Here is a 16,063-nt window from a genome sequence, read left to right as displayed (position 1 = left end):
AGGTCAGGGGGAGTTAGATGGGGAGTCAGAGGGAGGAGGTCAGGGGGAGTTAGATGGGGAGTCAGAGAGAGGAGGTCAGAGGGAGTTAGATGAGGAGTCAGATGGAGGAAGTCAGGGGGATTTAGATAGGGAGTCAGATGGAGGAAGTCAGGGAGAGTTAGATGAAGGAATAAGAGGGAGAAAGCTGTGGGTCCTGAGAGTGACAGGGAGGGGCCATGTGGCTGGGGATCAGAGGGAGGAGGCTATAAGGTCTAAAAAGAGCTCACCCCCACACACCCCTTTTCCCCTTGTGGGTTTTCCCTTGTAAGGGGGCTCCATGCCGGGAAGCTGCCAAAGGAACCAGTGTGGGGGTGTAGGGGAAAGGGGAAGGCTTGACTCTGGGGCTCCAGCCAGGAAGATTTGATTCATCCTAGAACTAGGTCAGCTTTTTATTTTCTCACCAAAAACTTAGGGGGAAAGAAACAACCAGTCAACAGACTGTTGTACCAGGAACATCTGTGGGGCAGTGGGGGAGGTGCTGCTAGTCCCAGGCCACTCACTTCTTCCTGGACTGTAAGGAGAGGGTCTCCCAAAACCTGAGCAAGTATTATGGAGTTTTGGGCCTTTTTTTTTTTTTAACTTCTTGATTTTCAGACAGAATCTCATTAAGTTGCTCAGGCTGGCCTTGAACTTACTGTGTAGAGCATGTGGAGGAGCCTCCCACCTCAGCCTTCTGAGTAGCTATAAGGACTGGAGACTGTACAATCAGGCCCAATTCCTGTGTTGGTCCTGACCACGCTTTCTCACCCCGGTGTCTCTCTACAGCAGAACCTGTGGATGTGCTGGAAGCCTTGATTGTGCATAGGGACCAGGCTGGGGTTGCTGAAGTGCCTGGCTTCTGCCCCCAGAGGATTCCAGAGGGTGACCGAGCATTCAGGGTGGGCAAGTCCAGCCTTCTCAGCATCCCCACATGGCAGCTCTTTCCAGGTGAGTCAGAACAGGAAGGCTGCGGAGGGGTCATCCTGGAAATGTAAAGTCTCCCTGGCTGCCTAATCTGCTTCCTTTACCTCTGCCCACACAGATGGACATTTCCCTGAGAACTTTTCTGTGCTGCTCACTATGCGGTCCCTGCCAGCCAACCAGTCTATTCTTCTGTCTATCTATGATGAGAAGGGTGTCCGGCAGCTGGGGTTGGCACTGGGGCCAGCTCTGGGTCTCCTTGGTGACTCCTTCAGGCCCCTCCCCAAGCAGGTCAACCTTATTGATGGCAGGTAAGTATGGGGGAAGGGAAAAGGGTGCCCTGTGGAAATCTTTGCACTGAGACTTGTTCCTCTTGCAGGTGGCATCGTGTGGCAGTCAGCGTCAGTGGTAACAAGGTGACGCTGGTGGTTGACTGTGAACCCCAGCCCCCCACGTTTGGTCATGGGCCTTGGTTTATAAGTACGGCTGGATTCACTGTGATGGGAACCCAGGACAGCAGGGAGGAGTCTTTTGAGGTATGTAATTCAGTGACAGGGGAAACTGAGGCAGAGGGTGGGAAGCTTTGTCCCCAGCCTAAACTAGAAGTGAGCAGAGAGAGAAAGTGCCCAGTTTCCACACACACACACACACACACACACACACACACACACACACACACGCATCCTTGCTCCCTGCTGGGGTAAATGCTTGTGACAGATGGCTGAGACACCACACGATGTCTGCAGTGCTGGTGGCCAGGATGGCGCATGACCATGTGGGGGACCTCATCCCTCTAGTGAGCCATGTGCTGTCTAGTACCTGGCATACAGAGGTGGCCTGAGAGGAAAGGGAACCTGAGCTTGCGGGGGTGGGGGGGCAGATGCTGGCATATCAGTCACGTTTTTCATTGCTATGACAAAATACAAGGCAGAAGCATGAAGGTTTACTTGGGCTCACAGACTGAGGGCACAGTCCATCACGGCAAGGAGTGTGAGGTAGCAAGTCAGGCCGCATCTGAAGTCAGGAAACAGAGACGGCTGCTGGGACGCCACAGATCACTTTCTTCGTTTTAACTAGTCCAGGACCCTAGCCTGTGGAATAGCACCATCCCCACTTAAGATGGGTCTCCCGTCTCAATGATAGATAATCCCTGACAGGCATGCTCAGAGGCTTGTGTCGGAGGTACTTCTAGATGGTTTGACTATCTAGGGGCCCAAGGGATGGCTCAGTTAGCAGAGGTGCTTGCTGCTAAGTCTGTTGACCTGAGCTTGAACCTGAAATGTATGTGGTGGAGGGAGAGAATGAAATCTTGTAGGTTGTCCTCTCAGCTCCACTCAGGAGTGACCTGGCACACCTGTGCATGTGCATGCATACACCTTAAGTAAATAAATGTAATTTTTAAAAGTTGACAAGCTTAGCCATCGCACTGGGTGTGTTTTGTCCTGTGATGTCACGAGGCTGGTGAGGTCGTTGCTTCTTTGCTACCTGTAGCTGCTGCAGGTCTTCCCTTCCTTAGGTGCTCTGGGTGGGAGGCACCGTGGCTTCGTGGCTGGAGGTGGCAGAAGTGTGTTGAGAAACTAGGGTCAGAATCATCTTGTGACTCCTTTTTCTCCTGTCTAGGGAGACATCCAGGAGCTGCTGCTAATTTCAGACCCTCAGGCTGCCTTCCAGGCCTGTGAGCACTACCTCCCTGGCTGTGAACTCCCAGATTCCACAACCACAGGGGTGAGTGGGGGGGTTCCAGGTGACAGGTGAGGCATCCCTGTCTATAGGTATCAAAAGACAGAGTGGATGGTGACCCAGAAGCGAGGAGCTGAACAACTTTAGACCTTAAATGATAGACACAAGCCAGATGTGGTGATGTACATCTCAGTCCTCTCTGTATTCAGGAGGCTGATGATGGAGGCTGTGACTTTGAGGCCAGCCTAGGCTACATAGCAAAATCCTGTCTCCAAAATATCAACAATAACAAAAAAAAATCTGCCTGGGCATGGGGAGATGGCTCAGTCAGTCAAGAACTTTCAGTTTCAAGCACCAGGACCTGTTTGATCTCCAGAGTCTGTGTGGAAATGCTGAGCATGGTGGAACATTTGTATTCCCAGTGCTGAGAAGTCAGAGGCAGGAGGATTCCTGGGGTTCACTGGCCAGTCAACATGGCAAGGTGGATGGTGTCTGACCCTAACTAGGACCCTTTCCTCAGGCCCCCAAAGAAGATGAACCAGAAACACCTGCCCCTCGTCGTCGGAAGGGCAAAGGAAAGAAAAAAGGGCGGGGTCGCAAGGGCAAGGGAAGAAAGAAAAACAAAGAGACCTCAAGGCTGAGTCCGACCCCTGGTGCCCATGAGAACCAGGTAAGAACCTGGAACCTCTTGCTTTGCTCTTCGATGCCTGATACCCACGCACCTCTAGCTCCTCATCTTTGCGTTGGTCCTCAGGGCCTGACTCCTGGGGTCTGATTCTCTCAGCTGAAGAGGATGCCAGCTCCTGTGTCAGGGGCTCTTTCATGTCAGTTCCACACTCTGTACTCACAGGGAGCTGGAGGAGGTGCCTCTGAACACAAGAGGACCCCATAATTGCAAGGGTCATTGTGAAGTCTTAGGGGATCATCAGCTAGGGTAATTGGTTACAGGTGCATTGGTTGTTGTGTCAGTATGTGGGGTTCACTGCTGGGGACCACCGGTGGGGATTTTCCTTTGACAACATTGTTTGGGAGCTCATCTGGAGGTTCTACCAGGGAGCACAGACAATCTCGACCCCTGTCAGGGAAGATCATCCTCTTTGAGCTTGTACCTTTGGGAGCGACACAAGCAGCGAGAGAGGGAGGGGACAGCTGCCTGGCAAGCTAGACGAGCCAAGTCAGTCCTGGAGACCAGTGGGATGACAGATGCCACATCCTGTTCACCCTCACTTCCTGAGGGTGCTATTTAGGATTGCTGGTTGAGGAGATTGTTCATTAAGGTAAATGCATAAGGAGTTTCTAGTCAGAGGTCTTCCCGTGGAGGCCTAGTTGGAGGCTGTTGGTAAAGGTATTGATAAAGGCCACTGTCGGCATTTGACTGGTCTTTGTTGTGGGGGGTGAACGTTTCCTGGCAGACATGAGCAATAGTTAGGGAAGTAATGGCCAGCTGAAGTATGATTTTACTCAGATGTAGCTTGGGAAACCAATGAGTTGGTTGGCTGTACTTACAGAGAGCTAAGGTGAGGGGTTACATATTGGGGTGTGGGTGACCCCTAAGCAGCCACCGTAACCATGGATGGTGCACAAATGGAGGCCCCTTCAGTTAGCCTTCACACTCAGTACTCTTACCTTCCCAGAGACCAGGAAACCATGTGAAGTCTGGGCAGAATTACAGCTAGCTGGGAGGGAGGCCCAGGAGAGAGAGACTGAAATCTCAGATGAAGGGCCAATGCCCACCCCTGACCTTCTTCTACAAGGGAATGGCACAGGCTGGATCTTGAGGGTCTTCATAGTTACAGTTGCCTTTGATGAAGATGGCAACAGTGTCCCCTTACATGGCTCACAACAGCCTGTAATTCTAGCTCGAAGGAATCTGTCACCCTCTTCAGGGGACCTGTAGTTGTGTGGCACATGCATGAGTGTGCACTCATGCACACATACGTACACACTGAAAACAAAAACAAAAATCAAAAACCAAAACCAAAGCAACAAAAACCCCTATCCTGACCAAAAGCAACTTAGAGGAGAGAGGGGATCATTTTAGCTCCCATTCCAAGTTATAGTCTCCTATCTGGGGAAAATCAAGGCAGCAACCTACAGCATTATAGCTACAATCAAGAGCAGAGAGTAAGTCCACGAATTCCTGCTTGCTTGCTCTCAGTCAGCGTTTGCCTTTCTTATACTGGTCAGAACCTCTTGCTTAGGAGGAGCCAACTACAAGTGGGCTGGATCTTCCAGTTAACAATCAAGACAACCTCCTAGAGACATCCCACTGGTCTACAAACGCCCTTCCTCGGTGACTCTAAGCTGTGTCGGGTTGACATTAAAATAAGCCAATGCACTAGTTGAAGGTTAAAGGTTAATGGTTATGTATCAGGGAGATTGCTAGAAGACATAATGGAGTCATTGTTAGTGAAATAACTGGTTGGAGATCCCAGAGAGGGTTCATTACTTGGAGGATCACTAAATAGCAATTTTGTTGGATGATTCTACCACTTGGGATCGTAGTCGGGTCTCTGGATGGAAGGCTTTCTCTCCAGAGCCATTGGTGGACATCATGAAGGCAGGGCTCACCTAGCAATCATTGGTGCTTGGAATAATTTGGATTAATTTGGTAGTTTATTAGCTGGTAAGTTACGGGGAAGGGGTCCTAAGTCATCGACTGAGTCATGGCTTGAAGTCCTTGGTTGGAGGGGTCACTGGTTGTAATTAGATGTCAGTTCTAGATCTTTCTATCCCATAGTATGACTACCAAGGTTCTGACCTATACCCCTGTGGCTTTCTTTCTCTGCCTTGACCCAGTTCTTCTGCAGCTGTCCAGGCTGGAGGAGCTGCAGCCTGGCTGGCTGACTGCTAATCTGTCAGGGGAGAAGACATGTGGGGCTGGGCTTCCGGGAGTCTGGCCTCGAGTGCTGGCTTTTGACTTTAACCACTGGGCCCTGGAGCCAATCCAGTTCTGCTTCCAGGCCTGGGAGACTTGGCCCTGCTCTGCTCCTCTTGTATCTGAGGAGGTTTCCCCTCTGGCCACCTTGAACTGGTTGTACCAGGCACCTGTCTTTCCCCCCACCAGCCTCTGAACTTGGTGGGAAGCTACCTCTGTCTACCCACCCCTGAACTGGGGATTCCCCTAAGGGAGAGTCCTGGCTCCTCTTTTGTTTCCTCTTTGTCTTGACTGGCCTTACCCCAGATCCGACACTCCTCCCGTTTCTGCTGCAGACCTCCCTCCACACCCCTGAGACAGAGAAGCCAGTTCCCCACCTGCCTCCGACTCCCACACCTTTGGCCATCACCACCACTGTCACGATTGGGGGAAATGCCACGGTCTTGCAGGTTGGTGGGAAGTGGATGGTGCTGAGCCAGGGGTTGGGGTGGTGAAGATGATACCCGAGAACAAACCTTGATGTTCCCACTGTCCTCCACAGGAGTTGGACTCTGATACTGAAACTGAGTGGAGGACTCCAGAGGTGGACACTACTGAGGAGGGTGAAGGAGGTGACCCCACCATGGGCCCCAAGTTCAGAGCAGCAGAACAGTCTTTACAGACTGAGTTCCAGATCTTTCCTGTGAGTCTAGAGGGGCTGGATCAGGAGATGGGCTGTAGACACATACATTCTTTTTCTTGATTGTGTTTGTTTTGTGTCAACTACCTTTGTGTGACCTGGCACAGTTGCAGCTACAAAACATTTACCAAGCACTTACAGTGTGACAGGGGCTGGCGATGCAAGTAGTCTTTAGTCTAAGCAGGGGAGAAGCCATTTAACTTCCAGTGGAACCCTGCTTCTTGCTCTCTGAGTGCCCTGCCTTCTGAATGGACAGTAGGGGGAGCCAGAGAGTCGGTGGGGAGACTTGTAGCATTAGCAAGCAATGGGAGAGAGAATACTCCAGTTGGGGGACATGATTCCTTCTGCTCTTGTTGCTGGGGACGTGATGTCACCTCCTGGCGATGTCTTGAATTTGTAACATCTGTTTGAGATTCAAGTGAGATTTCAATCCAGGGATGGCTAGAAGATTCTAGAATCCAGGGAAGTCCATCCAGGCTGAGGGTGTGGGGTGTGGGGCTGACTCCTGAGCAGAGAGATGGTAACCTTAGTCATAAAGCCTTGGGTGGATGAGGCCAGAGGGCCAGGCAGCCCTGGTCCTCCTTGGTGCTGGCCGAGGCGGAGTCAGACTTGAGACAAGCATGACTTCCCGCTCTGTTACTTTTCTTGTGCTAGGAGAAAACACCTGACAGAGACAACTTGAGGGAGGAGGAGTTGCTTTGCTCACATTGCGAAGGGTTCCCGAAGTTGTTTCACAAGGTTGAGCATCATCACGGAGACAGGAGCATGTGGTGGGAGGCTTCGGTTCTTGGAGAAGGGGAAGCAGTGCGAAGGGAAAGCTGTTCTCTGCTGGCCTGGTGCTTTCCTCCCTTTTAATTCTGTCTGGGGAAGCACCACTGGCCCTCTGGATGCCTCCCTCAGTAAATTCTCTCCGGAAGTATCCAGACACACCCACAGTTTCATCTCACCATCACCTGGGTGGTTCCATTTTGTTGTTGTTGTTGGATTCATTCATTCATTCATTCATTCATTCATTCATTCATTTATTGAGACAGACTCTTACTGTGTAGCCCTGGTCAGTTATCCTGGAATTTGCTATGTAGACCCAGCTGGCCTTGAACTCCCAGAGATCACCTGCCTCTGCCTCTGAGTGCTGGGCTTAAAGCATGAGCTATCACATCTGGCCTCTCCTAGGTAATTCCAAATCCAGTCAGGTTAACAATGAGAATAAGCCATCATGTGTGTCAAGGGTTGCAACTCATTTACCATACAGGTGTCACACACTAAATGGCTTCATGAGTTACCTGTGGATGGCCACAGGTTTGAATAAGGTCCCAGCATCACTGGCTAAGAAGCAGAGCCATGATAAGGACTTTGGAGTTCATGCCCTTCACCTTGGACGGCTTTCAGGAGTCAGTCCTTTCCTTCCACTGAGGAGTCCAGAGACTGAATTCAGGTCGTCAGGCTTGTATAGCCTGTGCTTTTACAAAGAGCAGTCTCTCTGCCCTCCCGTCTCTGCTTTCATGTCTCTGCCCTCCTGTCTCTGTCTCTGCTCTCATGTCTCTGCCCTCCTGTCTCTGTCTCTGCCCTCCTGTCTCTGTCTCTGCTCTCATGTCTCTCCCCTCCTGTCTCTGTCTCTGCCCTCCTGTCTCTGTCTCTGCCCTCCTGTCTCTGCCTCCTGTCTTTGTCCCTGCCTCCCATCTTTGTCTCTGCTCTCATGTTTTCTCTCTCCTCACACTGTCCCCAGGGTGCTGGAGAAAAGGGAGCGAAAGGAGAGCCTGGAACAGTAGAGCAGGTGAGAGGATGGGGGACTGTGAGGAGTTTGAGGGACCTCGTGAGAACAGGAGTCACACTTGTGTTCCCCCCAGGGACAGCAGTTTGAGGGGCCTGCAGGAGCTCCAGGACCCCGGGTGAGTACTGGTTCTAGTCCCACATTCTGACCTCTTTCCCCACACCCTGCCTTCTCCAGCCCATTCACAAAAAAGCTGTGCTACCAGACGCTCCTGTAGCTCTTCTCTCTTCCTGTCCTTTTATATAGCCCAGGTTGGCTTCCACCTCACTATGTAGCCTAGGCTGGATTTTGTCTCTTGATCTTTCTGCCTCAGCCACCTGAACGTAGGTGTGCACCATGGTGCCTGACTCTCTTCTAGTTGGGGAGAAGATTTGGATTAAAGTGTTGCCTGAAGGTCATTGGATAATCAATACCCAAAAGATGTGTCAAAAAGATTTAGGGTGCAAAGTTGAGAGGTCAGTAGACGGTGGCGGGAGCAGGGCTGGCTAAGTGCGGTCAGGAGGTATGTCTGAAGTCAAGGCCATAGGTGGGTCAGAAGTCAGCTAGGCTCAAGTTCTGCATCTCCTGTGACCTCTGATTTCTGTCTCCACAGGGAATATCTGGTCCTTCAGGCCCTCCTGGGCCACCGGGCTTCCCTGGAGACCGTGGTCTACCGGTAAGAGACTCCCCACTGGTGTATCCCTGTGCTGGGGTGCGATTTCAGGTTGGGAGTGTGGAGATTTGGATGTGGGTGTCAGAGGCTGGGATTAGGAACACCATCCCAGAAGAGATATCACCCCCATCTGTGAACTCCGTGAACTCTGACCTCTCATCCCATTTTTCTCCTTGTGCCTGTTTCTGTGTATCTTTAAATTTTTCATGATGTTTTAATTTATCTATTTTGTGCGTGTGCGTGCACACATGGGGGTAGTAGCATGTGCCCTGGCACCTGAGCAGAGGTCAGAGGACACCAAGACTCAGTTCTCTCCTTCTACCATGTAGATCTCGGGTGATCAAACTCAGGTCATCAGGCTCCTTCTCAGTCTCTCTCCCTTCTCTGTCCCCTCTCACCTTCCATCTCCTGTCCTTCCTTCTGTTTCTTCCCTTCTCCATCCACCCCCCTGTCTTTCTTGTTTTCTCAGGGCCCTGCTGGCCTCCCAGGAATCCCAGGCATTGACGGAGTCCGGGGCCTGCCGGGCACAGTGATCATGATGCCGGTAAGGAGGGAGAATCCCATCCCGGGCAGTGGCGTTCTGACCCCAGGGTATATTTTCTTGTGGATCTCTACTCATTGATAGTTGTTCCTTAGTTCCATCTTGCAAGCAGCTCGATGAAAGGACCCCCAGTCTCCTTCCAGCAGGCCCAGGCCCAGGCAGTACTGCAACAGGCTCAGGTGAGTGGGATACGGAGCATGTGTTCTGTGAGGGACAGCAGAAATAAAGGTTCATGCAGGACTGGTTGGGAGACAGAGGGTGGCTCTCTCCTGAAGGTGCTTGCTGTGAGTTTCTGTTGTTATTATAAAATTCCAAGCCTGGCATGGGGTGGGGGTTGGTTACAGAGAACAGAGGATTCAGACTAATGATTCTGGAGGCTGGGAAGTCTCAGAGCATCATGCTGCCATCTAGCTGGGTGCCTTGTAACTGGTGGAGGGCAGTGCCAGGCAAGAGAGTACATGCATGAGGATGGGCCATTACTCTTTTAAAGATACTGATTGTCATTATGGGGACCCCACTCTTCTGATTTCCTCTAATCTCAATCATCTTCCAAAAGGCCCCTCTTAAAGTATCAACATATGAGTCGAGGAAGAAATTTACAACCTGTAGAGAAGGAGGCACACTCCTAACTCTAGCAGTGCTTCTGAGGTCTTATGGGGACTCTTCTCTGTCTGTCTTTCCAGCTGTCCATGAAAGGACCCCCTGGTCCAGTAGGGCTCACTGGGCGCCCAGGCCCTGTGGTGAGTAAGGGGTCTGCATTGGGGAGAGTTCAATTTATGCCAGATGGCCACATTGCTCAAACTGTGCTCCTCCCCCATCTCTCCTTCAAGGGCCTCCCTGGATACCCAGGTCTGAAAGGCGAATTGGGAGAAGTGGGACCACAGGTGAGTTTGGGGGATATGGGGGGGCGGATTTCATGGATTAGAGGTAAAGTGCCAGCAGGGGAACATAACAAAGGAAATAGAAATATACCTTTGAAATTTCTGCCCTTCCTAAGGAGTGATTTAAAATAGGCTCTAAGGGAGCTGGAGGGATGGCTCAGTGGTTAGAAACACTGGCTGCTCTTCCAGAGGACCTGGGTTTAATTCCCAGTGCCCATATAGTGGTCCATGACTGTCTGTAATTCCGTTTCCATAGGCACCCTCACACAGACATACATGCAGGCAAAAACCACCAATGCACATGAAATATAAATAAATAAAATAGGTCCTGGGCTGGGGGTTGGGTTCAACTGGCAAAGCACTTGCCTAGCATGCATGAAACCCTGAGTCCCAGTCCGAGTTCTGCATAAACCAGGTGTGGGGTACACACCCGTGATCCTAGCACTAGACGGGGTAGAGCTTGAAAGACCAGGAGGACAAGGCCTAGCCTAAAACTCCAAGATCCACCTGCCTCCACCTCTCAAGCGCTGGGATCAAGGCGTGCACATCTACCGAGGTGGTGGTGCACATCTTTAATCTCAGCACTCAGGAGGTGGAGGCAGGGGGATTTCTGTGAATTCAAGGCCAGCCTTGTCTATAAAGTGAGTTCTTGGCTAGTCAGAGCCACATGGTAAGATCTTGTCAAAACAAAACAAAACAAAACAAACAAACAAAACAAAGCAACAAACAAACAAAAAAGCATATGCCTTTTCTTTTAATTTTTCCTTCTTGTTTCCCACCATAGGGCCCCCGAGGATTACAGGGCCCTCCTGGGCCTCCTGGACGGGAAGGCAAGACAGTGAGTAACTTCTAGGTTCTTAAGTTATGCTTTGCTCAATACCAGCACCAATCAAAAACCCTGGCTTTGTTCTCCCTGGTCTTCTTGTGTTATCAGAGGGACCTGAGCATGGTGGCTGCAGTGATGCTCTGCTGGGTGTACAGTGAAGGGATGTGGCAGGTGGCAGCTTCAGGGGGACTTGAGAACAGGGACAGTGCTTGGCCTGGGATCTGAAGTATAGTCAGGAGCAGGTGAAGGACAACCTAAGAAGTACATCGTACAAAAAAGAATCCCTGAAGCGGTGTGTGCCGGAGTGCCTGTGATCCCAGAATCTGGGAGATGAGGCAGGAGAATTAGAAAGTCAAGGTCATCCTTTAACTTCTGCATAGGGTAAAGTACTTGCTGCCCATCCGGTTGACTGGAGTTCGGTCCTGAGACTCACCTCATGGGAGAAGAGAACTGACTTTCACAAGTTGTCTTCTGACATCCACATGTGTGCCATGGCATACACACACACACACACACACACACACACACACACACACACACACACAAAGAGGCATGCACACTATATACACTAACCAGGTTTGGTGACTTTAATCCCAGCACTCAGGAGTCAGACTCAGGTAGATCTCTGGACCAGACCAACTAGGGCGGCACAGTGAGACCCTGTCTCAACAACAACAACAGACAAACAAACAAACAAACAAACAATTAAGAAAGCAGCCCTTGGGAGATAGTAAAAGGTGGTGCACACTAGCCGTAATGGATGGCAGGACATTTAGACGGAAGGGCTCTGGGAAGCTTATCAATCCTTGACTTTAGCCTCACTTCCTTCCTAGGGCCGAGCTGGAGCAGATGGGGCTCGAGGTCTCCCGGGAGACACAGGCCCTAAGGTGGGTGGTGGGGCCAGGGCTGGGGGGGGGGGGGGGGCGGGGGGGGGGGGGGGGTTGAAGGGTGGAGGGACTGTCAAGGTCATGGATTCAAGGTAGCTGGTGTCTCTTCCAACAGGGTGACCGGGGCTTTGATGGCCTGCCAGGGCTGCCTGGGGAGAAGGGCCAGAGGGTGAGTGCCTCTCCCATACCCACGCCCGTTCTGTGCAATGCTTGGTTAACTTCAGAGCGTCATTCACTGTCCGAGCCTTCTCGAAGTGAGTGGCTCCTGCATATGCTAATCTATTCAAATGTCCTCCTTCTCTGAACCAGGGTGACTTTGGACATGTAGGGCAACCTGGTCCCCCAGGAGAGGACGGCGTAAAGGTAAGCTGGAGGGAGGCATAGGAACGAGGCTTCAGTATGCAGTGATAGAGCCCCTGCAGTAGATTCCTGCAGTGAGAGGCTGGGATGGGGCTCAGTGGTGGAGCACTTGCCTACCACATAGGAAGCCCTGGCTTCAATCCCTGACATGGAAACAAACAAACAAACAAACAAACAAGCAAACAACCAACCAGAAATAGGCTGAATGGTGTCTGGGGACTGGGGTCTGCCCTGGAGGAGCAGGAAGCCCCAGGTCCTCTGAAAGGCAGCACTGGAGCGGAAAGCTAGCTTTAGGGTCGGGGTGTGGGAGGGTAAGTTGAGGCCTGGAGCCTCTGAATTCAGTCTGAAAGAGTGTGGAGATACCAAGCAGACTCTTGGAGGGACTTCTAGAGGAGGTGAGGTTGTACCATGGGGCTGTACTTGCCCACTGCAAATAATGATGACTCTTTCCACAGGGCCTGCAGGGACCTCCAGGGCCCACTGGCCAGGCTGGAGAGCCGGTAGGTGTTGGGAGATCCCAGATTCCTTTACTAGTTGAGGGGAGGGAAGAATCTCCTTGGGCCATGAAACTTGCAAGAGTATACACCTCTGATGCTGGGATTATGTGGCCCCTTCCTTTCAGGGTCCCCGAGGTCTGATTGGCCCCAGAGGCCTCCCGGGACCCCTAGGACGCCCGGTGAGAATCTTGTTGGTTCCGTGTCTATGTTTTATTCTTACCTGTCTTCCCCTTGTAATCTGCCCCCCTATTTATTTGGTGTGTGTGGGTGTGTGTTTGCACCGCCCACATGTGGAGATCAGATTTTTTTCCTTCACCATGTGGGTCCCTGGAATCAAACTCAGGTCATCAGTCTTAGCAGCCGGTGCCACTATCCACTGAGTAACCCCTCCCCCGCCCTGGGCCTCCTTTCTTCCTCTATCCTCCTTGTCCTTACTGTGTGTGACTGTGGTTGCCTGCACAACAGTGCAAGTATGCAAGTGTGCAAGTGTGCAAGTGTGCAAGTGTGGAAGTTGGAGGACAGTGTGAGAGCTGGTTTTCTCCTACCTTGTTTGAGGGTTTTTTGTTTTGGTTTTAAGACAAATTTTCTCTGTGTAGCCCTGGCAGGCCTAGAACTCAGTTTGTAGACCAGGCTGGCCTTGAATTTAGAGATCCTCCTGCCTCTCTTTGCTTCCTGAGTGGTGGGATTAAAGGCCTGCGAACAATTGCCAGGCCTTGTTTGAGGGTTTTTCTCTTGTTTTTCCAACTTACTGGCCTTCAAGTTTCCCAGGGAAATCAGTCTCAGCCTCTCATCTCCCTACAGGGGATTACAAATGCCAACACTACTAGTTAGAGTTTTGCATGGGTCCCAGGGATTCGAACTCAGACCTTCATGCTTATGCAGCAAGTGCCTTTACCCACTGACATCTCCAAAGCCAGAATATACTTTCTGTTGCTGGTGTTGCCTTGTTTACATGTTTCTCAGCAGCTCGGACTCAGGTTCTGATCTGTCCTGCTCTCACATCCTCTGTCCTCACAGGGTGTGACAGGGAGTGATGGCGCTCCAGGGGCCAAAGGCAACGTGGTAGGTGCCTAGCATCTGTTTCCGCCCTTCTGAGTCTCCAAGCCCACGGTGACTATAGCCTTGTCTGCTTGGAACTTTCCCTACCCTCCACATTCTGACCCTTCTGGCTCCACTGAACCCACCCTTTCCCCACAGGGTCCTCCTGGAGAACCAGGTCCCCCAGGACAGCAAGGAAACCATGGATCTCAGGTTCAAGCCCTCTGTCTTGACAATGGGGTGTGGTAGGGGGCTGAGGTACAGTCCTCCCTTGTACAGTTTTACTGTCCATCTCTCTTTTCATGACTCCTTCCCCTTCTTTTTATGTCCCAGGGAATTCCAGGCCCCCAGGGGCCCATTGGCACTCCTGGGGAAAAGGTAAGCAACTTCCTCAACTTCCTTGTGTCATCAGGAGAAGCTTCTCTCATGGGTTCCTTTGAGGGGCTTCTTGCTGATGAATAGTCACAGTCCCGAAGCTAGTTCAGAGTGACAGAGTAGCATTGTTGGGGGAGGGTTTCCAGGAGAATCCCACCGAGGCTGGCAGACAGAGGAGCCGTTGTTAGTACAGATGCCCTCACAGAAGGGACTCCCAAGACGCTAATGAAGGGCAGAACCAGAGCACTTAGCTTTGTCTCTCTGCACGGCTAGTGCTTGCTTCCTTGGCAGATACAATTTGTGTGTGTGTGTGCTCATATGTGGTGTATGTATATCTCTGTGTGTACACTTATGTGTGTGTGTCTCCTAGTTTGCTTTTCTGTTGTTGTGATAAAACACTGACCAAAGCCAGCTTGAGGAGGAAAGGGCTCATTGACCTATGCTTCCATGTTATTGAGGAAATGCAGGAACCTAGAGGCAGGAACTGAAGCACAGACTATGGAGAAATGCTGCTAACTGGCTTTGCTCAGCCTGGTTTCTTATACAAGCCAGAGTGATATCATCCACAGTGGGCTAGACCCTCCCATATCAACTATCAACCAAAAAAAAAAATCCCACATCCTGCAAACATCTGATAGGTCCAAAGGTACATAAAACCTGAGAAACAGGAACGGGAGAGCCTCACATCTGCTCAAGCCCATCCTTCTGCAGATGGAACTGTGGGTGGGATATACTTTCAAAGAAAGGTGCTTACAGGGTATGGTGAAACACCTCTGCAGTCCCAGCAATTGTCCCAGCCTGGACCTTACTGCAGAACTTTGTCTCAATAAATAAGTAAATAAATAAATGAAACGAAGCAAAGAAACAAGACAAAAGGGCGTGGGTGAGAAGCTCCCACTCCAGCATATTACATACTGGTTTTGCTCTTTCTGTGGTACTGGGCACAGAACCTGGGGGCCTGTGCATCCTAGGCAAGCACTCTACTCTGGAGCAGTGCCCCAGTTTGTCACTTGTGGATTCTAGGAAGGAGGTCTACCACTGAGCTGTGCCACGACCCTTCTCATATCGCTTTTTGTTTGTTTTGTTTCATTTCTTTTTCAAGACAGGGTTTCTCTGTGTAGCCCTGGCTGCTCTAGAACTCACTCTGTAGATGAGGCTGGCCTCGAACTCAGGGATCCAGCTGCCTCTGCCTCCTGAGTGCTGGGATTAAAGGCATGCACTACCACCCAGGCTCTCATGTTGCTTTTGCATCTCTCCCAGATACGGATGATTTCTGAAGCTCAGAGAGGGCAAGCTGGTAGCAAACATGGGCAGAGCTTGTGTTGTAGGCCACTCTGAGCTGCCTGGATAGACCCCTCCTGTCCAGGCGCTGAGACTCTCAGGCTACTCCTATTGTTACTCTTTTTTTCAGGGTCCCCCTGGAAATCCCGGAATTCCAGGTGTCCCAGGATCTGAGGGCCCCCCGGTGAGAACCATGGGACAAAGGGAAGGAGAAGGTTTGGGTATCTGTATGGCAAATTTAGGCTTTTGATGAGTTGATGTGTTTCTCTATCAGGGTCACCCAGGCCATGAGGGTCCTACAGGAGAAAAGGGGGCTCAGGTGAGTGACCAGGAAGGTGGCTGGGTTGGGGAAGAGGAGTAGCAAGTAGCCATGGGCCAGTGAGGAGATAGGATACTGGGAACAGGGAAGGGGTGAAACAAGATGGCATTGACCTTATTTTCCTTTCAGGGCCCACCAGGCTCAGCAGGCCCTCAGGGCTATCCTGGACCTCGTGGTGTGAAGGTAGGTTAACGCTTGAGGGCTTGGAGGTGGGATAGTTGATTAGTGTTGGTGTCAGAAGACCAACCTAGTGCCAGGCATCCTGTGCCTGCCTGTGGTCCCAGTTTTTGGGAGACAGAGGTGAGAACATTGTTGCAAGGTAGAGGCTAGCCTGGGCTATGTAGTGAATTCTGCCAGCCAGGGGTGAATTGTTATATTTTGAGACCCTGTTTCACAAATGAAACAGTAACAAAATACTAACACACACACACACACACACACACACACACACACACACAC

At 51.2% G+C, this 16,063-nt stretch overlaps 1 protein-coding gene across 1 annotated transcript in view; it reads left to right on the top strand.

Moving 5' to 3' along the window:
• The window catches only part of Col5a3 (collagen type V alpha 3 chain), a 52,760-nt gene that overhangs the window by 4,177 nt on the left and 32,520 nt on the right, over positions 1-16,063 (top strand). Inside the window, exons 2-27 of the mRNA XM_028763721.1 lie at positions 805-966; positions 1,061-1,250; positions 1,319-1,475; positions 2,560-2,664; positions 3,140-3,289; positions 5,833-5,946; positions 6,039-6,179; positions 7,903-7,950; positions 8,024-8,065; positions 8,540-8,602; positions 9,069-9,143; positions 9,236-9,319; positions 9,824-9,880; positions 9,971-10,024; positions 10,806-10,859; positions 11,681-11,734; positions 11,850-11,903; positions 12,044-12,097; positions 12,550-12,594; positions 12,717-12,770; positions 13,609-13,653; positions 13,789-13,842; positions 13,963-14,007; positions 15,416-15,469; positions 15,560-15,604; positions 15,734-15,787. Coding sequence (XP_028619554.1) covers positions 805-966; positions 1,061-1,250; positions 1,319-1,475; positions 2,560-2,664; positions 3,140-3,289; positions 5,833-5,946; positions 6,039-6,179; positions 7,903-7,950; positions 8,024-8,065; positions 8,540-8,602; positions 9,069-9,143; positions 9,236-9,319; positions 9,824-9,880; positions 9,971-10,024; positions 10,806-10,859; positions 11,681-11,734; positions 11,850-11,903; positions 12,044-12,097; positions 12,550-12,594; positions 12,717-12,770; positions 13,609-13,653; positions 13,789-13,842; positions 13,963-14,007; positions 15,416-15,469; positions 15,560-15,604; positions 15,734-15,787 — 2,054 coding nt within the window. The remainder of the gene's footprint in view (positions 1-804; positions 967-1,060; positions 1,251-1,318; positions 1,476-2,559; positions 2,665-3,139; positions 3,290-5,832; positions 5,947-6,038; positions 6,180-7,902; positions 7,951-8,023; positions 8,066-8,539; positions 8,603-9,068; positions 9,144-9,235; positions 9,320-9,823; positions 9,881-9,970; positions 10,025-10,805; positions 10,860-11,680; positions 11,735-11,849; positions 11,904-12,043; positions 12,098-12,549; positions 12,595-12,716; positions 12,771-13,608; positions 13,654-13,788; positions 13,843-13,962; positions 14,008-15,415; positions 15,470-15,559; positions 15,605-15,733; positions 15,788-16,063) is intronic.

This window comes from Grammomys surdaster, unplaced genomic scaffold (genome assembly GCF_004785775.1).
Source record: "Grammomys surdaster isolate TR1022 unplaced genomic scaffold, NIH_TR_1.0 140, whole genome shotgun sequence".
NCBI classification, from domain to species: Eukaryota; Metazoa; Chordata; class Mammalia; order Rodentia; family Muridae; genus Grammomys; species Grammomys surdaster.
Note: the sequence above shows the minus strand (reverse complement) of the source record. Positions and strands in the feature narration are given on the sequence as shown.